The sequence below is a fragment of the Nicotiana sylvestris genome, chromosome 2 (assembly GCF_000393655.2).
Source record: "Nicotiana sylvestris chromosome 2, ASM39365v2, whole genome shotgun sequence".
Lineage (NCBI taxonomy): Eukaryota > Viridiplantae > Streptophyta > Magnoliopsida > Solanales > Solanaceae > Nicotiana > Nicotiana sylvestris.
This window is the reverse complement of record NC_091058.1, coordinates 40,304,980-40,331,667: the sequence shown is the minus strand read 5'-3', so window position 1 is coordinate 40,331,667 and position 26,688 is coordinate 40,304,980. Positions and strand designations below refer to the sequence as shown.

General features: G+C 35.6%; 1 protein-coding gene and 1 long non-coding RNA gene across 2 annotated transcripts; one reads left to right on the top strand and one right to left on the bottom strand.

The window, feature by feature from the left end:
• The first annotated feature begins 744 nt into the window (after positions 1–744).
• On the top strand, positions 745–6,291 carry LOC104230438 (uncharacterized). Its single transcript, XR_011404984.1, has 5 exons — positions 745–859; positions 1,556–1,605; positions 2,397–2,487; positions 5,964–6,025; positions 6,144–6,291. It is a non-coding gene; the product is annotated as an uncharacterized lncRNA (long non-coding RNA).
• A 1,722-nt stretch (positions 6,292–8,013) lies between these two features.
• On the bottom strand, positions 8,014–12,752 carry LOC104224845 (protein INCREASED PETAL GROWTH ANISOTROPY 1). Its single transcript, XM_009776557.2, has 6 exons — positions 11,244–12,752; positions 10,396–10,527; positions 10,136–10,317; positions 9,884–9,995; positions 8,410–8,544; positions 8,014–8,285 (listed from the first exon to the last, which is right to left on the bottom strand). Exons 1-6 carry the CDS (start codon positions 12,480–12,482, stop codon positions 8,151–8,153), a joined length of 1,935 nt encoding a protein of 644 aa, XP_009774859.1. The 5' UTR covers positions 12,483–12,752; the 3' UTR covers positions 8,014–8,150.
• Between the last annotated feature and the right edge of the window lie 13,936 nt (positions 12,753–26,688).

The following is a 26,688-nucleotide window of genomic DNA, read 5'->3' as shown; positions in this document are numbered from 1 at the left end:
TAATTACGAAAAATATAATAATAAATTTTAGGTTATCTTAAAATCCTTAAATTAGAAAAATAATTAAATGACTATTTTTTCTAGTATAAAATCTTTTTCTAACAGGTAAAATAAGCGAATAACATTTTGCTAAGTGTCTTTATACTTTTAATATAGTATAGATAGATAAATAGATAGAGAGATAAATATAGATTTTAATGCTCTAATGATGAGATGTACAGTTGTCCCAATATTTTGGGACAGTTCTAGTTAAATCTATCAAAATGTTAACGTTCCATTTCAATAAACGGAGAGAGAAGAAACCAAAATTCAAAATAATTTGCTAAAAAAATTATTTGCCTGTTTTTCGCTTTTGGTTACCAAATTAGCTGATAAGTCTAACAGAAATAAACTAAAAAGGTGTAAAAATTATGTATAATTTGGATTTGACCAGTAAAAATAGTATATTGAACTTTTAGAGGTAAAAGAAGTAAATGATCAGTAACATAAAAAAGTTTGTACTAAATGAACCTCACTAATAATTTTAACTCTTGAATTAAAAATTTTAATTAATACTATTCAGGTGATCTATAAAGTACCCTTAAGTTACATTATTAAATTATATTATTGGCAACAATATTATTTCCGTTTCAACCATAAAGTGCCTTTGTGGCTAAAAATGATTTGCCAATTAAAATTTTCAAATTTTATGCAAAAGGCGGGAGGACTTTCCTCTCTTTCTTTTGTTTTTGGGCGAACCCTTTCCCTCTTTTGTCCCAAACCCTTCCCCAATTCCCCAAACGCTTCAGCCAGAGCTCCAAAGTATGAGATCTCAATGATCCTTCAGCCTTCCCTCAACCCAAAATTAGGGCTTGAAATGGTAAGCTTCTTCCCCTCTTTTTCAAGGTTAGGTTTTTATTTGATTTTCATGTAAATTTATAGAAAGTTTGTTAGATTTGCTAAACTTTGGGTACAAATGGATCCTTATACTTCCGCAACTCGAATGCTTTGTCACTGGCGGAATAACTTCATGACTTACTGTCAAATCCGATTTTTTTTTGGTTAAAATAGAAAATACAAATACCAGAATATATTATTTTCTATCTATGTATCAGTTTAAAAGGCACTGAAATAATTGTAGGTTGCGGCTCAATTGATGTGGAGGACTTCGAGAAAATTTATCTACACTTCCCATATGCATTATCTCATTGTTTAGTTTTCTAACTTATTAGGTTTATCTTGGTTGAGCGTTCCCAACTACATACCTCTTGACATGTTTCTTCATAAACCTTTTCAAGAACTTCCATGATTAAATTTCTGAAGTTGAGATACTTTTTGACTTGGAATTAGTCTATTAGACTATATTATGTTTGCTTTTCATTGTAATTATTTATCTAGGGACAGATATGCATCTAATTTATAGGTGTTGTATGTTTTACCAAATCTCAGCTTAACAGAACTTTGTTGTTATAACACTATAATGAAAAGCCTTTCATTCCTTGTTATGTGATTTACTTTGCATTGTTGAAGCCTTCTTTTACTTATTTGTTAAACTTTTTCTTTTTTCATTGAACAGATTAGCAATTTGTTAAATCTTATGTGCAGGGGTGAGAGGTTAATATTGAGGTTAGACTCTTAATGTCACTTCAATTGAATGACCTTATATCTTTAAAATTTTTGTGCATTTGTCCTATAAGCTCGTTGTAAATAAATATCCTTTTTAGTAATCTTGTATGACTAGGAATATGGTTAAGAAAGTAATAATTTTATATAACACAAAAACTCTGGCCTATGCATCTTTTGCTTCTCTTTTGGATTGACAACTTAATATTAGCTATGCCATATACAATTTTATTCTTTTTTAGGTGGTGGGGTGGGCGAAGTTGGGTGAAGAATAGTTAGCTGTCGGCTTAATTTTTTCTTTTATAAGTAATATTCAGTTTGTTTTCATTTTGAACTCCTAAATGATATTCATTATCCTTTTATCTTAAGAATGGTGCATACACATGATACTATTATATATTTTTTTAAGTTTCAGAGTAGCTTGTGTATATATGGTGGCTCTTTCCATATGCATCTCTAGTACATGTATTTTTACATCGATATTAATTTTTGTCATTAACAAACGGAGGTTGTATATTTACTTTAATTAGAGATGAGAACATATAAAATGATTATAAATTTTTTTTACCTTTGAATTTGTTAATGGTGACCTCTTCATACTCCATAGAGGGACATGCAAAGGTATCAACATTCTATATTAGTGCTACACTTGAATTTTATTTTTTCCTTACTCTAACTTGCATCTTTTTCAGCAAATCTATTGTTGCATCCTTGTGAGACTATTAGATTGTCAACTCATTTCCTTTGTATTTTATATTCCCTTAGTGTTGTTAACATATCATTCTTTCCCTTAGTTCCTTAAATTGCTGAACAAAGCAGCATCTAGAATTCAATTGGACGCAACATTATGCTAATAAGGAGTTATTTTTTCTAACTTCAATCAAGGTATGTTCCCACTTCTTAATGCTTACTCTGTTTCATAAAAAATACAATATTTATTCAGATAGAGAATTATCACGACCCGGATTTTCCACCATCGGGTGTCGTGATGGCGCCTACTATCGGAGCTAGGCAAGACAAATATTTAAAACACCTTTCCTGCTTTCTTTCAAACAATATAATAAACGAGACAAAATTTAAGCAGAAGACTTTAAATCTAAAGCAACTGAAAAACCAAAAGTGCAGAAGTTTAATACACATCACTACCCAAGGTCTGGTGTCACTAGCTCACGGACTACTACAGAATACTACAAACAATGTCTGAAAGGAAATACATCATGTTTGTCTGATACAAGATGAACAAACGAAAAACATGGAAAGGGACTTCGGCCTGCGAACGCCAGCTAGGCTACCTCGAGAGTCCCTGGACCGAAGATAGCTCCCAGAAATCCTACTGCTGTGGTCCGTAAGCTGCTCCCTGATCTGTGCACAAAAATGCACAGAGTGTAGCATCAGTACAACCGACCCCATGTGCTGGTAAGTGCCTGGCCTAACCCCGACGAAGTAGTGACGAGGCTAGACAATACCTACCACATTTAACCTGTACAGATATATATATACAACAAGTGCAAGAAAACAATAACAAGATAATACAAAGTAAAACTAGGAGGGGACATGCTATCAGGGAGTAACAGATAAAAATGAAATATCGGAAATAAGCAGAAGAGACTCCGGTTCCTATGATATATATATATATATATAAGTGGACGGCGTGCCACACGATCCCATAATATCATATATAAGTGGACAGTGTGCCACACGATTCCATAATATCACCACACGATCCCATAATATCATATATAAGTGGACGGCGTGCCACACAATCCCATAATATCATATATAAGTGGACGACGTGCCACACGATCCCATAATATCATATATAAGTGGACGGCGTGCCACACGATCCCATAATATAGTTCATAATATCTGACTTCATATAGTAGACCCCTTCAGGGGAGAATAACAACTTAATACCTTTAATCCGGCAAGGGTACAACTAACAGCCCAAAATACCCCGACAAGGGAGAATATATATATCAGTCTACACATCCCGGCAAGGGAGTATTCACAACACATTCTCCTTTTTAAATCCATTCTTCCTCAACTAACACATTCATGTTCGAGCTAACGCTCCAAAAGTACACCAATCACAATTTTACCTCAACCGTTCACATTATATGAAACTCATCAAATAAACAAGGAGCTTGTGTCACATTATTCGAATTAAAAGCAATCAAGACTCACGGTCATGCTAGACTCCGGTGCATAGATAACCGTCACCATGCCTATACACCGTACTCCACATTAGCAAGTAGCAAATATCATCCTAATCCTATTCCCTCAAGCCAAAGTTAGAACAAACACTTACCTCGAATGCTCCAAACTCAACTCACGCTTCTAGTATAGCTTTACCTCTTGATTCCACCACCAATCCGCTCGAATCTAGTCATAAGTTACTTAATCACATTAATAATTACTAAATGAATCATTCCCAATGCATGAAAATAGATTTTTCAAGGTTTTCCCCAAAAAGGTCAAAAATACCCCCGGACCCACGTGGTCGAAACTCGAGGTTCGGACCAAAACCCGGTTACCCATTCCCCCATGAATCCCAATATATGATTTGTTTTTAAATCGGACCCCAAATTGAGGTCCAACTTCTCAATTTGTAGAAAACCTAGGTTCTACCCAAAACACCCAATTTTTCCCATGAAAATCTTTGATTTGAAGTTGAAATTATGTTAAAAGATGTTAAGGAATAAAGAAATTAAGTTAGAAATCACTTACCAATCGTTTTGGAGAAAAAAAAGTTGTTTGGAAAATCGCCTCTTAGGTTTTGGGTTTTTGAAAAGTGAAAAATGACTGAGATTTTCCGAACTTGTATACCTTTCTGAGGACCTGGCGCGGACCGTACTAAAATGTGTTGCGGCCGCGCCGAGTGGGAGAAAAGTGGGGCTTCTCTGAACCCTTCCAGCGCGGACCGCACTGTTTTGGTGCGCGGCCGCGCTGGTTAACTTGAAACCCTAGCCCTCAGACTCAGCCACGCAGACCACACAAAAATGCATCGCGGCGGCGTGGCTCCAGTGCGGACCGCGCGGAAATGACCGCGGCCGCGCTGGTGTCTGCAACACCTGAACCTGCATTTTCTTAAGTCCAAGACCTCCCGGGCCCCATTCAAAACTCACCCGAGCCCTCGGGGCTCCAAACCAAACATGCACACAACCTTAAAAACATCTTACGGACTTACTCGTGCGATCAAATCGCCAAAATAACATCATATACATAGGATCAAGCCTCAAACACATGATTTTCTTTCTTCAACTTTCATAACTCAAACTCTCCATTTTTAGTCCGAAACACGTCATATGACGTCCGTTTTTAGCCAAACTTTACAGATAGTGCTTAACACATATTTAAGACTTGTACCGGGCGTCGGAACCAAAATACGAGCCCGATACCTATATTTTCTAACCCCCTTTTTCATTTCAAATTTTCATATCAAATTTCAGAAAAATAATTTCTTTCAAAAATTCATTTCTCGGGCTTGGGACCTCAGAATTTGATTCCGGGCACACGCCCAAGTCCCATATTTTTCTACGGACCCTCCGAGACCGTCGAATCACAGGTCCGGATCCGTTTACCCAAAATGTTGACCGAAGTCAACATTATGCATATTAATACCAAAATTCATCACATGTTTCACATAATTCACATATTCTAACATAAAAACTTTCCGGCTACGCGCTCGAACTGCGCACGCCAATCGAGGCAACTAAAAGCGAGGTTTTCAAGGCCTCGGGAGCACGGAACAAGGAAGAATTACGGTGATGACCCCTTGGGTCGTCACAAGAATATTTTTTCTTGAATTTAGTTCCTCTAGGAAATTCAAGCATTGCTCCAAGGTATTTTTCAGTTCTTCTGTGTAAAAGATAATATAAGCTATATGTCATGATTAAAAAATTTATGGTTTGATTAGTTTCTGAAAATTTCATATCTGGTATTTCATGTCACAAATTCTGACACTATTAGAAATGTAATGAGTTATTTTGAAAAATATGATAAGTTTAAAACAGAGCAAATTTTATATGGTTACAATATAATGATGCTTGTTTGTTACCCAATTGAGAATTTGTGTCTCTGTATTAGGTGATTGGTAAAGGGGATGTTTTTGGATTATAGATATGTCAATCCTCTTTTTGTTGTTGTTTAAGCATTATCGCCATTGTAAAATTTTGTCATATTTCAATTTCAACTAATTGGAGGTTCTTTTATGTAAGAGCGGCATCTTATCTTTAAAATAATTAGATGTTCTTATTGTCAGCAAGCTTATATTAGTAACACCAATATATAAGCATTAAGCAAACTCATTAAGTAGCCTTGTTATTATATCTCAGACTAATGTTAATTTTTGATGGTTACAGGAAATTATGTTAGTCAAATCTTAAGATCTTATTGAGTTTATTACCAAGTTCTGGTTTCCATTGTATGTGCCCCTTTTTTCTTCTGCATTCGATTGTTTTGATATATTATACCTGGATTACAATTAGAATTTTCTAATTTCTTTCTCTCTTTTGATCCTTTGTTATTTTTTTTTAATACAGGAAGGATAAAGTTCTCCAACAATAAGAAACAAAGTGAGCCAAAGACTTGGAGGAATTTGAAGGCAAAAGAATAGTTTGGAGACATTTTATATTATTTTTTGGGCCATTTATATATACAAAGAAAATGTATTATAATGTATATTAGAATAATTTTATGTTGTTTGATTTTTTAGCAATGAAAAGTTATTATATATTTCTATTTCTCATAATTGCCTTATTTACTATAAATTATTTTTTATTTTATGATAATTGCAATTGACGTGGATCATGATAATTTATAGTGACAATTTTATTTTGTCAGTAGAAGCGATGTTTTTAGTGATGAAATGATTGTCTTAGCTACAAAATTTTAAACCAATTTTATTAAAGCAAATTTGTCACTAATTTTTATATTTAAGGACGAAATATCTTCTGTATATAATAGGTAGTTTTTAGTGACAAAATTACATGTGTTCAACTACGAAATACATATACTTTAGAGACAATTAATGTTGTCACTAATTAAACTAAATAGTTAGTGACGAGGTAGTTTCGTCGCTATTCATGGCCTCTTTAGTGACGAAAATGTACTATCAACTACAAAAATTTCATACTTTTTTTGACAAATAAGTTCGTGACAAATACTATACGTTTGGGGACGAAAATCAATTTCATAGTTAAAATAACTTTATTTAGTGACGAATCACTAAGTTGTCTTTGTATATCTTTAGTGACGCACATTTAAAGACGAATGATTGACGATTTTTTTTTTGTCAAGAAATTTTTTTGTGATGAAATATTAATTTTACGTGACAAAATAATTTGTAACTGATAATCGAATTTATTGTAGTGATATGGGATCAGACCGCTAAGGAGTAATTTAAGGGTCCATTTTTAGCTTACCCTTAAATATAAGAATCATTTTTTTCATTTTTCTCACATTTCAGGTAGGTTTTACACAAATACTAATTAAAGTTATTTTTGTGATAAGTGAAGCAATCAAAGTAAAATAATTCTTACAAAACAAAAGAAAGAATTATAATTTCTGAGTGATGAGCACAAAGCTAAATGACCATCCATGAAATTTGCTAAAATTTTGTGGAGGTTTGTGATTTCAAATACTGGACAGATTTTTCTCCATATTATGTTTTGAGAATTGAGCGCAAAATAAAAAGGAATGTTTCCATAGACCCCCTTTCCCACCCAAAAGAATGAAAAAGAAATTTTTAGAAAATTTGCATAGTGTTTCAAGTTTGCAAAGAAACAAGATGAGAAGCTTTTATTTTTTTCCAAATAAAGAGGGATAAAATTAAAAAGTTTCTCAGTTGGAAGAGATAATAAGAAAAATAAGAGGTTATCCATGGTTTTGGACAGAAAATTGGCGCAAAGTTAAGATATTTCGACAATTTTCATTTTCTTTTTATACTTTACGTGCAAAACAACAGAAATTTTGCTTGTTCTCCTCCTTTCTCCTCTTTCAAGAAAAAAAGCATAAAGAAAACGTATCTTCCAGGTTCCAGTTTTGGTTTTATGTCAAGGAAAGTGAAGAAAAAAGAAAAAGAAAAAAGAAAAAAATAATAAAAGCAGACATATGTTTAAAACTTCAAATATTGAATTTGAAATGGTAGAAGTTATTTTTGAAACTTGAGCATATATTGTGAGATAGAAGTAGCATTTAACCAACTCTACGAACCTAAACGAATACAAGTCTTCCTCCAAACTGTTTTGCAACTGTTTCAGATTAGGTGTTAATTCATCAAAGCTATGACTTCAAGTTATAGTACTGAGGCATTTTAAATTAGCTAGAGGGTTAACAGATTAATTCGGTAAAATAAACTATTATGGTAATCAGATGTCTGTAAGGACAAGTTATGAACTGATGAAGAGTCCATTTTGGCACGAATTATGAATAAATTAATAACTGTTTATGCAGAAAAATGGCTACTGCCATTGGTATATTCACATACATGTCACTCTTTACAACAAAAATAACAGCATTCTGAAGCTGAGTTTGCTACAGATTGTTAATTAGCAAGGTGTAAATCTGCAAACATATTTGTGTTGCTGCTGTTGCTGATTTTGACATTGTACATGGCAAGATGTTGCTTTGTCTCTCAACTCTTGGAATGCTCTCATTGTCTCCACATCAAAACCTCCCGCAAACTTGACAAAAACAAAAAAAAAAACACATAATAGCACAAAATTAATTAGTACAAGACAGCATGTGAAAGAAAATTTTGATTAAAATGTTTGTTTCTTTTTTTGTGTAAACAATTCTTTATTATACCTGATGTACTCGAAAGGCAAACCTAACGCCTTGAATCATAAGCTCTTCTTCTTCGGGACCACCACCAACCATTTCTAACTCTGCGGATACCCTCTTCATGTACTTCATGGCTAATTTTACTGATGCCAGCTTTATCTGCAATAATGCGAAAACAAAACAACACAACTACCTCACGTTATCACCAATTCCCTCTTTGTGTTATTTCTCAATCAAAGCAGCAGCAGCATGGTACAAAATTTGAGACCACACGGTTTGCAAGAAATGGGAAGGTTATTAATACTATATATACTATACGTTTTGCCCCACATAACAGTGAAAAAAGAGGAAAACAATAAATATTGCAGGCAAGTAGAATGTCTGTGAACTTTGCCTGCTCTTAATTATGTCATCTTGCAGGGACAAATACCAACAAACTAGATATCACTGTGCAGAAAACCTCAATTGCTAAGATCAATAATTGACCAAAAAGCTCAGAAGTTCAATCCATGTTTAGGTATTTAAAACTTATGAACATTTTCACATAAAAAAGAAAAGGCAAAGAAAGAAAATAAAATTATATTAGCATTGATAAAATATTGTATCCGCCATAGGAAGGGTAATGTAGCTCAATTATATTTTGGACAAATTTTATTAGCATTGATAAATCTTGATAGATCTTGAAAACCATGAATGGGAAAGTAAAGAAACAAGATATTGCCAATTAGGAAGCTTCTTCCTGCTAGAGGCTCTTTGCTCACTGTTGACTGCTTAGACCAACACAATAAAGAAGTTTCGGGTTAATTTGCCATTAAAATATGCAGATCTATCTTAGTGTGACATTATAAAAATCATAGGGATCTATAAAAGGTCAACACTAAGAATCTGATTCCTTTTTTTCCTACTTACTACCAACACTAGTATAAAAAGGGATGCAGACAAGCAAATAGGTTTTGGAAAACTGGGAACTTGGCATGTGCGCTTACAGGCATGGGCATAGTTAATAAGGCAAAACTTCCCCATAATTTCTGTCTTCTAGTAACCTCTACTCTTAGAATAATACAAAACAGATATTATCCCATGCTACTTGCTTTGGCTATCCATTATTCAACGGCATGAACTAAACCTCCATGGACCACACCAGTTACACCAGGAACCATCTTCTATTACCATTCTGCTTTTTTTTTTAATTTTATTTCCCTTCTGTTTTTCTAGAAAATTCAAGAACGAAGTTTCAACACACCTAGCTTCAGTGCATTATGCATTAATTTTTAGAGCCTTTTGGGAACTATCACAAGTCTCTTTTTTAAATAGTCAGTAAAAGATTTTAAAGGCACCAAAAGAAGCGCTACCAGAAAAGATGGCAAGAATTGAGGTCCCAAGTCAACTTAACATATTGTTAAGACATTTTTATATGGAACATCAATTGGAAAATAATACATCAAACAACTACAATATACGTAGAGATCATAAAGCAGACAAGAAAAATATTAATTACCTGAGTAACATAACCAGTATCCAGCATCCACTCAATTGGAATTTGGAATACTTTATATCTCTTTGAAGCTGATTCTCTCATTCTTGACAAATTGTAAAGTCCATGCTCTAATCTGTTTAAATGACAAAAATGGACATTAGAATGGAGAACAACCAATAACTACCATGTCTCATTTATGATGCAAGTTCTCTTTAATTAATTTAGAACTAAAATAAAAATAACAGTAAATTAAGAAATGGAGCAAATTTGTACTTCTCAAATAAGGCCTGCATTTTCTTAAGAGCTGTGCCACAAGGTTGTCTGGGATTGTCGCGAAAGGAGGATGCCTCAGATTCAAGTTTCTTTAGATCACAATATCCAAATGCAGCTTCTCTCAATGCATCAGCCTTTTGCTCCGGCCATTCGAAGTGTTTCAGAACAGCCCTTTCATCAACCTGTAAAAACTTCAAGTTATTATGATTGATTGAGAAGAATATATAAATTAGCATGCCAAATAATGAATAGAACTTTACCAGGTAAGAGAGCTCATCATCAAGCCATTTTACAAAAGGCACAACATCCTCAATATCTGCGAATGCAGCATTTTCCACTTCTTTGATCAAAAACCTTATAAAATCTCCTTGTGTCTCAACATCTGTTTTAATCTGCAATCAAGGAAACAAAAAGGGGAATATAATCAGAAATTAAATATACTATCCATACAAATGAAATTTTACAGTTAATCCTTATTAAATGCTACAATTTCTAAAAGATTTTACATCACAGTTTTGAAGTTTACTAAAGTTAGTAGCCCTTTACTTTCAACCATCTTTAGGCGAGCTCATTAATATGTCATTCTATTTTCTCAAATACTCCCATCAATTCCACAATTTTAGTCCAATTTTACTTCCCAACAGTCAAAGAAATACATTTTGATAAATATCTTCAACTATTTTATGTTTTTACTGTTAAACGAAAGAAATGAAGTTATTAGCACTTAGTATGCAATTATCAAAATCCCAAAATTTTTGTTCAAATACTAATATCAGATCTGAAAAAAAAAAACAGTTTTCACTTATAATCCCATGTCATTCATAAAGATTGTGAAAGCGATTATTCTTTCAAATTGACTAAATTGCCCAGAGTGAGTTGATGAAATTACAGCTTTTCCTGATTCATAATTGCACTTTTTACCTCTACCAATATTGATTCGAATCTACATACTGTCTTATCTTGTAAGAAACTAAGCAAAATTCCAAGAAAAAGTGCAATAGGGGTACCAGAAAAAGACATCACAGACTAGTCATTTTCACTGACAGTAATGCAACAAGGAAATGGCAAAGCAGTAATTTAGCACAATAACCATGGCCAAAGAACTTACCGCCAGTAAATAGGCAGACCGGTTCTCAATTTCTCCGATCATATCCTTCGCCGTGGCTGTCGCTGGAGCATCAGCGGCACCACTAACTCCGGCACCGGAATCTCTCCGGCAGTCCCTCCGCATTAGAGAGTGATAAAATTCCACTACTTCAGGTATACGCCTAACCTTTGCTGGCAAAGGCTTTAATCCTTTCGGAGGTGGTGGTGGAGGTGGAGGTGTGCCTGTTTTGACCACCGCCGCTGACGGTGGTGGCGGAGGCGGCGGTGGAGGAACTGTTGCCACCATTTTGGACGCTGTAGTGGGCGGCGGAGGTGGTGGAGGTGGAATGTTTGAAATTTCAGCTAAAGCACGTTCAGCTGAATCTGATAAAGAACTATATGACGGGGAAGATGAAGAAGAAGATAACGACGACGATGAGGATGATGATGGCAATAGCGTCGACGATGGCCGTGGTGGTGGTTTAGGAACACGGGGAACACGTGATCTCAAACTCATAATGCCAGCAGATATCTCAGCTAACTCGTCGGAATTACTCCGAGAATGCCTAGGCCTGTCACACATTTCCATTGCACCAACTATTTCCTCTTTCATCTCACAGTCTGGTTTCGAAGTCACACTAATGCTAGGTTGAGTCACGCATTTTCTCAAATACTTGGTCATGTTAGATTTGTTTTGAGCACCATTTGTTACAGCATCCACAAGCCTATGAGCTGATAACTCTTCATTAGCTTTCTTCAGCTCAGAAATTTCAGCTTCCATAGCTTTTACCCTCTCTTCATGCCTCCCGTTTTGCTTCACCAGCTCAATGTGCAACATCTCTACTTCTTGTCTAAGCCTTTCATTTTCCACTCCCAAGCATTCAATCATTCGTTTTTTCCGTTCGATTTCTGCATCTTTTAGGTTGATCTCACTCTCCAACACTGGAAGAATAGCTACTGATTCTTTAAGCAGTTTCTTCTCGAGGAGTTCTGTCTTCAAACGGGACTCTCTTTCACGTAACTCTTCGACTAAGCGTAGGAGCTCTGCAACGTCCGGTGGACGAGGCTGGACTTGGGCGGAGGAACGGGGAAAGTAAACACCGAAAGAGCGAGAAAATCCTGCACTTTTGGGAGTAGTCTGCTGTTTTGTGCAGCTGGGTGAAGGAGAAGGAGGCTTGGGAACTGAATCTTGCTTTGATGGCTTTGGATTTGCAGGTGATTTCTGTAAACCCATAGCCGTTTTTACTTTGCCAGCAACCATTGTTGCATCTAACAAACACAAAGAGCTGAGTTTTTTTTACTCTGTTCTCGCTCAGTATAATCTCTAACTATTGGTTTTCAAGAATGCTATGCCTATCTCCTCAAATTGACAAAGGAGAAGGACTAGTCTCCAAAATGAGGTCCCTATCTATGCGCCTGGAAGAAAGGGGGTAGGGGGCTAGGGGAAGTTATAGGGGGGTATGAAAGAGTAAGTGAAGATACTGTAACTCTCTTCAGTTTGCGTGTTTTAGTATAGAGGGTATTTGTTTGTTGGAACTTTGAATGTGTAAATGATGCAGCGATATCGATGAACGGTCTTCTTTTCTTGGATCCGCTTTAATTTTTTTATTTTTAAAAAGAAATAAAAAACAAAAAATAAGACAAAAGCATTTTTGCTAAAGTTGAAATATTTTGACTCATCCACGCGCGTAATTGAGCAACTATTTCACCTTTACCCTAACGTTTGGAAACAGACATAATAGTTCCAACGGTCATTCGCGTTGATCAAAACTTCCTCTATTTTATCACGCGCCGAGTGAGAGTTTAAGATGCGGTATTTTTTTATCTATTCCATCGAGCGCTTTGTTTTTGTAGGAAAACCAAATATTGAGAGTGACTCGACTAAGAGAACATTAGAAAATTAGTAGGAAAATAGAAACACTATTTCTAACGGTCGGCTTATATCAGTACGTGAGAATTTATACTTTTACCGCGAGTGGAAGGTCTCGTGATGTTATTTAACGAGGGTAGTTGGTTTGAAATTTTGAGGTAGGTCTCACTTTTAATTAAGACATCTCTTATGGTGTATTGACTTCACTTGGAAATGCGATAGTAATCTTGATTTATAACAAGAAGATATTGAGGAAGAAAAAGGAATGGGATGTTACTGTACTTGTGGGTTTGAAGTTTGAAGTTTGAACCCTTCACCTCAATTGTGGAAAGCAGGAGCTCTCCAATTAAACTAGTCATCAATCCTGACTTTCTAGACTCTAGTTAAAGGCTTTTGTTCGATGTCTATGCAAAATTTCCAGAGAGATTGATTTTACGATTCATTAAAAATGAGATACATAAAATATGATATTGGAGATCGACAAAAAAAAAAAAAATATATATATATATATAAGAGATTTTATAAGAGTATTTTTGTCAGTTCATATAATAACTTGTCATAGGAGATAATTGTCTCCAAACTAATTCATTAGCTTTTGTCTTAGCTAGATTATTTTTTAACAGAATTATCTTTTAATAGTAGACTAGCTCATCAAGTGAATAAAATATTTGAAGGCAAACTAGAGGAAAAAAAGAAAGAATTTTAAATAAAATGAGGAATTCAGTGTTTTTATTCTATTTGAAACGTAAAAATTGTGTTAAGCTAATGATACGTTGTAGTGGGGAATAGGCTATGAGCTTGTGCATGAAAACACAAAACAAGATATCGGCTCACACATATAACCCGAGAGAGCAATTATAACCCCGAGAGAGCAATTAACTAAGCAGACTGTAAAGGGGCAAAATATATATGATCCGTTAATTATGGAATTATTATATATTACACTCCTTTAATTACGAAAATAGCATATTTTATATCTCAAAAAATTTTAGAATGGAAGAATTTGTATAGTCCCAAGAAGTAGAGCATTCGGTAGGAGTCGTTGGCCTCTCAGTCAAAGACTCACAATAGTTCAGCATTGTATTTAAGTTTATTGATCTTATGACACAGAAAAGACAATTAGGGGGGGGGGGGGAGGGAGGGCTCCCCTGCTCAATTACGACTATAAAGGCGACATTACTAACAAGTTGCACAATGAACCAATGACTTCCCTTTCAATTCCAGCATTTAGCAAACATGAGTGCTTAATTATGTTTTTTCTGATAATCTAGATCGATATATTGAAGGATTAAACATGACTACTTCATGATAATTAATTAGTGCTTTCACGATTTGATGGATATGGCTCTTTACTCCTCAATTGTGTGCTATTATTTACCTGAATAGAGTTTGATCAAGCATAATCATTAAGCATTATTTTAGCAACCACACCCCATTGCTTGTGTTGTAAGCTCAAAATCTGAAGATCCCTAAGGTTTATTGGATTATTTTTTAAACCAATATCGCTTTATTATGAGCAAAATTTAGCAGTTGATTTCACCGGATGTAGATAATTTCGTCATTTGCACTAGTTTTGAATATAAATATATAGGATGTTCTCTGTGTTTTTTCCTGCTTCTTTCTTAGATAAATAAATACGATTTGCATCCATCAGAGGGTGCTGCTGAACTGTACATGCAATGCATCAGAGTACAATTAGTTGAGCTATTTCAATAAATCTTATTTATTCAGGGATGTGTCGGCATATATTTTAGAATAATTTCTTCTTTAGGGTAGGTGTTATCCGCCTTAATGAGTCTAATATGAGTTATTAATTCTGTTTATATTGCTACAATTGACTTGAATGTGTCTCATAAATGATGAGATGTCTCTCTCTTTAGTTAACCTTAGATTTTTCTCAAATTCTTTCTCATACCTTACAACGGGGTCCTTAACTTCTACTATAGTTTAGCATTTTACAAAATTAACTTTATTTGCGCCTCTATCAATATTGACAAGCTTATCTGGAGATTTGTTATGTCACTGTACATCGTTCGAGTATTTTTTTTAATGGCCACCAAAAGTTCATAGACTTCTTCTTGCCAATGACAATGAGACAGTGGAAGAAAAACTCATTCTACGCCAGCTCTTACATTTCATACTTGTCATGTCGACTTATTAGTTCTAGTATCGATTTGTTCGGTGACGAGCGCAAAACCATGGTATAAAATTAATGTTCGTGCTTAACAAAATAGTTTAGAAAAGTATAGAATCCAAGGATTGGAGTAGTTATCAATTAATTTCTTCTTGTTGAAAAATACAAAATTCATCAAGTATTTTTTTTTTTAAAGTTCTAAAATGAAAATTTAAAGTGATCCAAAATTTTAAACTAACACTGAAGCTCCAATTCATCAGCTCTCGACTCCCAAACTTGATCCTGGTTAATATTTTTGGACTTCTACTCAAACTTCAAAACTTTGTTTTATCCATTTTATTATATCCAAATTGATTCTTCTTCTTGGAATCAACTCATACACAAATATGATTAAAGCATAGAAAATATAAGCTCACATATAGCAAAAAAAAACTATACTCTCCGGTCCACAATAAATGATTTTTTGGCCTTTTTTTTATGGTCCAAAATATCAGATTTTTTCATATTTCAAGAATAAATTAATTATTATTTTCTACATTGCCTTTGGAGTAAATAGTATTAGAGTATGTGTTAGGAGTGTTTATATGAAGAGATAGTAAAGATTAATATGGTCAATTTTATTGCTAATTAATATTAAAAGATAATTTTCTTAATATGTGGTAAAACAACCAAAAAATCATTTATGTTGGACCAGGGATAGTAATATGTTTCTAGCCAATTATCATTGGGATAAGGTCAATCCAAATACACTCTTAACTTATAGATGAAACAAGCTCGAACAATATTTTATAAAATACCTCACATTATTTAAAAGTACTTATTCGTACCCTTATTTGAATTTCCCTTTAATTACCAATGTGAGAGTTCGCACACCAACAACAACGGGACAAAATTTTTTGGTTTAGATCGCTAAACGGTAACCATACGGAATTATTTTTTGCTATCTGAGTAGATCTTTCACTTAGAGGAGATCAATGGAAGTAGTCCTAGCTAGAATTTAATTTAAAAAGCTTTAACTAAAACTCACACATTTTAAACATTTTGATGATCATGTTTACAACTGAGACAGTGAAAAGTAGACAGAAATGGAACTAACTTTTTATATGCAAGAAACAGAGTGAGTTAATCAAGAAGCTTTTTCAACTGCTGGTTTTAGGTAAGGTTGGTTGAAAGAACATGCAAAGGAGTAATGGATGGAGATGGAGAATTTAAAGGGATTGCATTAGGAGTTTGGTTTTTCATATATGGAGTGATACATCACTTTCAGATGAAGATTGGTGAGCCTGGCAATATAGTGACCATTAACAAAACATTGCTTTCTCTCCCTCTGTCTTTCTCACACAGCTCCTCTCTTTTTCACATATTAGTTTGTCTCATTCCCACTATTTTACTTCAACTCTTGACCTTAAGATGGAAATGGATAACACGAACAATAATATATGAACATGCACACCTTTTTTGAGTTCTGACCCAGAGATTTCACTATTTACCTTTTTACATGATCATTTGATGCAGCTGTTTTTTCGCCCTCTCTGATATATTATTCAGTATGATATAGTACTCTGCTGTGCATTAGTATTATTTATTTACAGGGAATGGTGCAAGCTGCAAAAGATAGCCTTAAAGGAGATTGAAAAGGATATGAAGTGCAATTTCGATCAATTACGTCCAATTTCCTAATGGTAACCTTAATGCCTTGCCTTTAAGGGCAGGGGGATGCCCCGATAAGATTACACTTCTAATGAAAAATTCAGCTATGAGAGAAAAACAATTGTTATGAGTTTAAGTAATATAAACCATCAGTGTAAATAAATTTTGTATTATCATATTATCTTAATCATTGATTATTTTACTTATCTTGTACTATTGTTAGTTTGTTACTCCTTGTTGTCAATGCTTCTTTCATATTTTCTTTAGTTGAAGCTAGGTTTATTGGAAACAACCTCTCAATCCTTCTAGCGTAGGGGCAAGAGTACATCCTACTTTCTCCAAACTCCATTTGTGAGGATCCACTGAGTTGTTGTTATTGTTATTGTATCGATTATTTTACTTATATATATAACTTAAACCCCCCCAAAAAAACTTAAACCCAACATTTTAACCTATTCATTAGTTTACTTATGTTACACGTACACCCATCATAGATATTGATTAGCTAGTGTAGTATGCAATGATACTAAACTAATGCTAGAAGATACTATTTGTCAAAAGAAAACTAGAAATGTTTGAAGATATTGAACTTTGCGTCTGAGTGAAGGTAGTATAACACAAACCAAAAGAGAGGACAAGAACTCTTTGTCCAATGCCACTATGAGAAAACTTGACATACACTCCATGTGCCAATATAGGCCTATCTGATTGTTGTTTCACTTAATTTATTACTGATCTTCACGTTTCTTCAAAATATCCAGAAAAAATGTACTTACGTAAATCACAAAAAACAAAATATAGCAAAAGAAATGAAGAATGTCAATAGATAATCCGCAAACTATAAGATAGTTTATTTAACTACAAAAATCAGATGTAGTAAAGTGCCGAAGATAATTAAGTTAATTCTTTTAATTTAATGGATTATAGACCTCTCTCATCTCATTGATGTAAATGGAACTGGGTGTAAATTTCTAAGGTCACACAACCTCCACCTCCCCCACCCCCCACCCAAAAAAAAAAAAAAAAAAAAATCTAAAGTCGCATATATTTATTTTGTAACAGAAAACCATAAGACTCTCATCTTACTGACACAAAAGTCAGAATGCCGGAACAACACCTTCTAATGCACTAAATAATTTTTTACCCAACATTTTAACCTCTTTTAATTTTTTAATTAGTGTATGTTGAATTGTCTTCGTCCACTGATAAAAGTTGTACACCAAATTTATAGTTTCTCATTGTGAGTTATAGTAATATCTATGTAAATTTCAAATATGTATATTTTCATTTGAAAAAAATATAAAAGTAGTATCCAAATTGAGGCTGAAGTTAAATGGTTTGGGGTGGAGCATTTGATCACAAAATTTTTAGGTTTTCATTATGGTATACAAGGACAACTCAATATATACTCTGGGGCATGGACGTAGTACGTTTTGTTATTTTTAAAGAAATGTTTTCTAACTTATAATTAAGTTTGGTCTCTTTTAATTAATTTCATTAATGCTTTTTGTTGGAAGGGTTGGGTTATGTTTCTTTTATACTTGTTTAATTTCTGCAGATGAGTTTTGGGTAAGGGTGGGTCGGGTCCTTTCTTAAGTGGGTAGGTATTTAGTAGATGAAAAAAATAGGTTAAAATGACGAGTAAAAAAGAATTAATGCATTGGAAGGTTTGATTTTTTGACGTTGTGACTTTTATGTTAGTATGTCTATTATGAAAACTTTGGTGTGATCTTTTATTAAATTTATCTAATGAAAGTGCTTCCAAAAGTTTCGTTTTCGGATATCATTAGAAAGCTATATGTCATTAACTGAAACTTAAAGAGTTATTGTCATTAAATCACTTTTTACTGCTGATTTATCTATAAATAGTAGGAGTATATGATATGTAAGCAATGGCCCCTTAGTGGGGATAGTCATTGAGAGACCATACTGAGGCCAAATCTGATCGATTATTTTTTTCTTAATGAAAATCTGATTGATTTGATTGCACGATATATCAAATCCCCACACAAAAACGTCAATATAAATATCTTTAAGCCCTATTGAGTCTATTTGCTATCTGAATATAGTAGTACAAAATATAATGGGCCTAGGAATAAATCTGACAAGAGTATTCTTTAGAATTTAACCCCTACAAATGGAGCTTTAATGTTGATAACATTATATGTAAAATAAATCGTGTAGGAGAAAATTATAACTTGCAAATAAAATTTAACATGGCTAAATGTAATATCATTTGTAAGCAATTAAAATATGAATCTGATTTAGGTTGCGGAATGTTTCGGATAAAATAATGTTTAACATCAAGATAGTATTCTTATAGTAGCTCATTACAGTTTTTTCGTTGTCCATTAGATAATACTACTCACTCCGTTCTCTTCTATATGATATTATACAAGGAGTCAAACAGCTTCTACGTTGACTTTATCTTTTTCAATATACTTCAATCTTTTTAATTATCATTGTGATTTATTGTACCACCTTTTATCTATCCTCTAGTACGGTAAATTAACTTTAAAAATATTTAGAAAAAGACGTTTGAATTGAGATGGGAAGTAAAAATGTATCATTCTCTTACTTCAAACCCTTAGTTTTTTTTTTTTTGAAATGGAGGGAGTAAATACTTTTTTCGGAAGCAAAAGAATTTCTTTTAGTACAACGTTATTTTTTTAAAGGATTGAAATGTCAATCTAGTCATAAAATTCAAATGTAAAATCTGAAACTACCGAAATGTAAAATAATTAATGACGAGCCACATACAAAAACATAAATAACCTTAAAACTTAGAAAATGGATGAGAAGGTCATTTGGGCAAGAAAACTGTGCAAGGAGGAAAGAACCCAAGGGAGCGGTGACTTTAAGTCGAAACATGAAGAAAAAAAATGCGGTGGGAATGTAAGTAAATGCAGAGGTGGCCCTGCCATATGTTCCAAACTGAAAAAAGAAAAAAAAAAGTTAAACAAGAAGAAAAAACAAATGAATAATAGAAGAGAGATGGCATATGTCATCATAGAAAGGGGTTCAAGACAATGACATATAGCCATGCATGGCCAACTAAGCAATAAATACACAGAAATAGACACAGGAAGTGCTTAGTGTAACTTTATAATTTTACTCCAAACATTTGCCTGCATGCATAGAGCTTCTCAAACTTGCATGTATTCCCTGCCTCCAACATTTGTCCATGGCTTAACCTCTGAGCTAGCTCCTTTTTCTAATTTCTCTGCTAGCTAGTATATTAGTACTATTTTCATCTTTTATTGGGGCCACCATGTCACATGCATGTTGATGTTAGACAGCCCCCCCCCCCCTTCCTCTCTATGGCTAAAACTTACTTTTTTTAAAAAAAAAAAAGAAGGAAAAATATCAAACATATAAACAAGGTTAACATAAAGACAAAGTGCTCTCAATAACTAGTTAACCACCAAAAGGTTCGCGGTGGATGGTAATGTTAGGACTGAAAAAACAGGTGTCACGTGGAAGTTAGCAAAGAAAACTTTGAGCGACGATAAATTATACAATAAAGGAGAAATATAGTAAAAGAGACACAAACATTTAACGTGGTTCGGTCAATTGACCTATGTCCACCGCGGAGATGAGCAATCCACTATATAAAAAAAGAGTACAAAATATCGAGAGAACAACCTCACGAAGAGGCAAACACAAGTGACACACTAACACTTGTCCCGTAAAGTTCTCCCCTAAACACGACTCTCAAACCCCATATGGCTACATTGTGAATGTTACTGAATAAGAAGGACGAATCTTCAATTTGTAGAATTCTAAACCTTTTCCTACAAGAAAAAGGACTAGCCAAGTATAAGAGAATTATAATTTCCTTCTACAAAAAGAAAAACCCAATTAAGATAATTATATTGCCCTTTCCTTCAACAAATAGGAAAACCAAATATGGTAAGAAAATTATGGCAAACACCTAATAATTCTCCCCCTTGGCCGAAATTTTCTGACAAAATAAACTTGATCCACCTTCTTCACATAGCCTTCAACAGGTCGCATCTCCAAATCTCTACCACAAAGTTTGTCTCAACGTGCATAGCACACTAGTCAAATTTCTGAGAAAAAAATCACGATTATTGCCAAATATGTTACGGCTAGAACTGAACCCGCCAAGATGAACCTGTCTTGAACCTCACTCTGATACCACTTGTTAGGATCGAAAAACAAGTGTCATGCGGAAGCTAGCAAAACAAACTTTGAGCGATGATAAATCATACAACAAAGGAGAAATATACCAAAAGAGACACAAACATTTAACGTGGTTCGGTCAACTGACCTACGTCCACTGCCGAGATGAGCAATCCACTATATAAACAAAGAGTACAAAATATCGAGAGAACAACCTCACGAAGAGGTAAACATAAGTGGCACACTAGCACTTGTCCCATAAAGTTCTCCCCCTAAACACGGCTCTCAAACCCCATATGGCTACATTGTGAATGTTACTGAATGAGAAGGACAGATCTTCAATTTATAGAACTCCAAACCTTTTCCTACAAGAAAAAGGACTAGCCAAGTATAGGAGAATTATAATTTCCTTCTATAAAAAGAAAAACCCAATTAAGGTAATTATATTTTCCTTTCCTTCAACAAATAGGAAAACCAAATATGGTAAGAAAATTATGGCAAACACCTAACAATTCTCCCCCTTGGCTGGAATTTCTGACAAAATAAACTTGATCCACCTTCTTCACATAGCCTTCAACAGGTCGCATCTCCAAATCTCCACCACAAAGTTTGTCTCAACATGCGTAGCACACCGGTCAAATTTCTGAGAAAAAAATCACGATTATCGTCAAATATGTTACGGCTAGAACTGAACCCGCCAATATGAACTTGTCTTGAACCTCGCTCTGATACCACTTGTTAGGACCGAAAAAGCAGGTGCCATGCGGAAGATAGCAAAGCAAACCTTGAGCGACGATAAATCATACAACAAAGGAGAAATATACCAAAAGAGACACAAACATTTAACGTGGTTCGGTCAACTGACCTACGTCCACCGTGGAGATGAGCAATCCACTATATAAAAAAGAGTACATAATATCGAGAAAACAACCTCACGAAGAGGCAAACACAAGTGACACACTAACACTTGTCCCGTAAAGTTCTCCCCCTAAACACGACTCTCAAACCCCATATGGCTACATTGTGAATGTTACTGAATGAGAAGGACGAATCTTCAATTTATAGAACTCCAAACTTTTTTCTACAAGAAAAAGGACTAGCCAAGTATAGGAGAGTTATAATTTTCTTTTACAAAAAGGAAAACCCAATTAAGGTAATTATATTGCCCTTTCCTTCAACAAATAGAAAAACTAAATATGGTAAGAAAATTATGGCAAACACCTAACAGGTAACTGGTGAGTATCTTTTTACATTATTAGTCAAAGATTATGGATTCGAGCGATGAAAATGAAATTGATTTTAGCAGGAGCATTACACTTTTAAAGTGGGATTTTCCAGCATGAATTCGGATCAGTTGAATCTCAACGCAAATGCTAAACACCGAGTGAGAAAACAAAAAAAATTGAGTTTTTGTATATATGATTATATATATTAGCTACATACCTCTTAAAATAGGATGGCCATTTTTTTTCATTTCTCCTTTTCTATATTTTAAAAATGGCAGAAATTTCCATTTGAGTACTTCTTTCCCCAAAACACGACATAATCATTGGGTCGAGGATCTAAAATTCAAGCTTTGTCCCCTTTGCCTTCCACCTAGATTTCCTTGGAAATAGATACTTATGTTATATGGAGGGTTTTTCCCACGCAATAATATTGGAGAGGTAGGAAGCCAAATTACAGATGAGCACAATTAATTTCAAGACATATGTATACGGCTAAAATCGGAGAGCCTTTCCCACGCAATAATATTGGAGAGGTAGGAAGCCAAATTACAGATGAGCACAATTAATTTCAAGACATATGTATACGTCTAAAATCGGAGAGCCTGATATTATGATTATTATGATATCCCGCAACCCATTTTTAAAAGGCTCGAGTCCAGTTCGAGGTTCGAACTCGAAGGTCCTATATGCTCGACCTTGGAGCAGAGTAAATTGATGGCTGTAATGAACGAGTGGGAGATTTTCAAGGCATATGATTAAAGCTGACCAAGTCTATTAGGCTAGTTCAAGCTCGTATCGTGACATTAAATGGTTGTACCATCCATATATCTTTGTAATAAATGCACTTGTACTATATTAGGATTCCCCCTGGTATATAAAGGGGACCATTGTCATTTTGTAAAGCAAGAGACATCATTCACAACATTCAATACAAGAATATTCTGTGCTCTCTAACTTAAACATATTCTCTTGGTTTCACTATTTACATTTATTGCTTATATTTATTGTGTTCTATTTATTATTCTTCATTTATTGCTCATTATTATCATAAAGAGCCTTCATCAAAGCTCTCAAAGTGTTAGTCCTTCATCGACTATCCATAGATCAGTATCGAGCTCGACCTCGAGGCCCCGTATATCCAAGCTCGAGGCCCCGATTCTCAGCCGCTTGGTTTGCCTAAACGCACTATTTTCAAGTTCTTTTCTCATTTTCTAAGTCTCACGCCTAGCATCTACTGCCTAACAACTAGTATAAAAATAGATCACATATTTTTAGAACCACAAAATCAAATTTAATTGTAATTACCATTTTCAAGGTAAATAGTTTGGCGCCCACTGTGGGGCTAAAAATAATAGTGATTGTTTTCTTGCCGGTTTACTACATAACGCAAGTTATCTTTCACATTTTTTTCTTGTCCAAGAATCTTTGATTTCAGGTCAAAATGTTAATTCAGTGAATGCATATGACAACAACGGTCTTGAATACCATGGAGAGAATGGCATGGACGTTTCAGGTATTGGTGTACCACCAAGAAACCTGAGGACGCACCAGAGCCAATCCCTTTGGATGTGATCTCACGCGATGCCCAACACGTCGATATATTCTCCCATACTAATAGGAGCATACACCAAGGAGACCAACAAGAAGCTCAGAAAACCCCAGCTCGGAAGGAATAAGAGGTTAGACTTTTCGTTATTTTTGAGATGTTGCAGGCACAACAGCTGGCAATTGCTCAACTACCTAGCCACCAAAAAACCCTAAGTACAACGGCCCCAAAAACGGCCCCTCGAACTGAATAGGTACCTGAAAGGTCGAGCAACAATGGGTCAACAGACGACCCTACTATTATGAAGATGCTCGAAGACCTCACAAAAAGGATTAAGTCGGGCGAAAAGATGATAGAATTCAACGACAAAAAAGTAGATACCTACAACTCCAGGGTTGATAAGATCCCAGGCGCACCCCCGATCCTGAAAGGTGTCAATTCAAAGAAATTTGTATAAAAGCCATTCCCGTCAAATGCCGCTCCAAAGCTCATCCGAAGAAGTTCAGAATGCCCGACGTTCTGAAGTACAACGGAACCTCGGACCCCAACAAACACGTCACTGCTTACACTTGTGCGGTGAAGGGCAACGATCTGAGGGACGATAAGATCGAATCCGTCATGATAAAAAAGTTCGGGAAACACTCTCGAAAGGGGCTATGATGTGGTATGACAACCTAGCTCCGAATTCAATAGACTCATTTGCCATGCTGGCAGATTCTTTCATAAAGGCTCATGCCGGTGCCATCAAGGTGGCTACAAGGAAATCCGACGTCTTCAAAATCAAACAAAGAGAAAACGAGATGTTGCGGGAATTCGTATCTCGCTTTCAAATGGAGCGAATGGAATAACCACCAGTATCCGATAACTAGGCAGTACAGGACTTCACCCAAGGCTTGAATGAACGAAGCTCAGTGGCTTCGAAGCAGCTGAAGTAGAATTTGGTTGAATACCCCGCTGTAACATGGTCAGGTGTCCACAACCGATACCAGTCAAAGATTAGGATCGAGGACGACCAATTGGGAGCCCCCTCGGGCTCGGTATATCCAAGAAGACTCCTGGAAAAGGAGCCGAAGCCAAACATGGAAAGGTACCAACCATACACCAAAGATAGGAGAAATGCCTCAAGGCGTAACATACCCCGAAACGATCGAAGAACAGACCGAGGTCAGAACCCTCGGGGACTCGTGAGCAGAATCAAATTCAATAGGCACACAGGACAAATGGAGGCACCCCGCATGTCGAAATACAACTTCAACGTTGATGTTTCAGACACCGTATCCGCCATTAGTAAGATCAGAGACACCAGGTGGCCAAGACCTATACTATCATACCCGTCGCAGAGGAACCCCAACTTAGTGTGCGAATTTCACGGCATACACGGTCATAGGACCGAAGATTGCAGACAGCTCCGAAAAGAAATAGCCCGGCTACTCAGCAAAGGGCAGCTTTGGGAGTTCCTTAGCGACCAAGCCAAAAATCAGTTCCGGGAAAGAGAGGCGAACAAGAAGAATGAAACAGATGAGCCGCAACATGTCATACACATAATCATGGGAGGAATCGACATCCTACTAGAACCCACTATCAGAAGAACAAAGATATCCATCACTGGGGAAAAGCGAACTTGAGGTTACATACCTAAGGACGCTCTCACATTCAGTGACGAGGACATCGAAACCCTATCTATTCCTCATAACGACGCACTGGTAATCTCTTTCCTTGTGAATACATTTCAAATTAAACGCGTACTTGTGGATCCAGGTAGCTCGGCCAACATTACCAGGTCGAGGGTGGTGGAGCAGCTCGAACTGCTTGACCAAATCATGCCTGCCTCTCGAGTACTCAACGGATTTAACATGGCTAGCGAAACAACGAAAGAGGAAATCACCCTCCCAGTCAGCATGGCCGGCACGACCCAAACTGCCATGGATATACTGTATGAGAGTAGTACCATCAACCCTTCATCAAATGATGAAGTTTCTGACAAAGGACAGAATAAAAGCCGTGTACGGAGAACAACACGCAACAAGAGAGATGTTCGTAGTGCACAATGTAGCACCGACATCGACACCTTCAACATAGAAGGAGCCACAGGATAAGCAAAAAATGAAATAGCACTCGCGAGACACATTCTCGGCTATACCCAAATAAAACAAGCAAAGGACCTTGCCGCATCCTCGGAGCAAACATAGAAGGCACTTCGAGGCTCGAAGCGCCATCGCTACTAAGGTATAACCATCTCCCTTTTATTTATATCTTACACTAACCTTTGCGCAGATGTCCGATCAAAATTGTCGAAGCGTCGTCCCGCTCGAAGACCTTAAGGTTCAAAGCATACGTTGCACTCTTTTCCTTCGATCAAGTTTTATCCCAAGAAGGGTTTTATCGACAAGGTTTTTAACGAGGCAACATCTATATGCTACCTAAGGTAAACTTCACAAGTGTTCAAGGCTTCTCTTCAGTCAACCTCGAACACTGGGGGACTTCCCTCCGGAAGATTACCTTCTCAAAGAAGTCAAGATGAGCCAAAAAGGGTCTCAATAGGAAAATAATGTATCGGGCCAAACGGTCAAATAAACTGTGTCCGCATAACATAATTAAGCCCTTGATGGCAAAAACATGTATACTTGTGCCAAGTAATCAAAGAATATTTCCTCCTCCATCAAAACACTTTGCGCTTCAAGGAAGTCTGCTATTTTTTACAAGAAACGGCTCCAGAACCAAAAACTCCCGAACACTCGGGGACTGACGTCAAAAAACTCGAAGCCATATGACCTCTGAGTCGGGAACTTCAAACTCGTAAGCCCTCAAGGAGGCAACACCAAGTTTACAAAATAATGGCTCCAGAGCCGAAAAACTTTCGACGTTTTGGGGACTGTCGTCGACTATCATCCGACC

What these genes read in the sequence shown, in the direction of transcription:
- LOC104224845 (XM_009776557.2), bottom strand. Translation starts at nt 12,482, where the DNA reads ATGGTTGCTGGCAAAGTAAAAACGGCTATGGGTTTACAGAAATCACCT. An exon ending in GGTCTGCCTATTTACTGGCG is followed by an intron (nt 10,528 to 11,243) that starts GTAAGTTCTTTG and finishes CCTTGATTGCAG; the next exon opens with ATTAAAACAGATGTTGAGAC. An exon ending in ATACTGGTTATGTTACTCAG is followed by an intron (nt 8,545 to 9,883) that starts GTAATTAATATT and finishes GCATTATTGCAG; the next exon opens with ATAAAGCTGGCATCAGTAAA.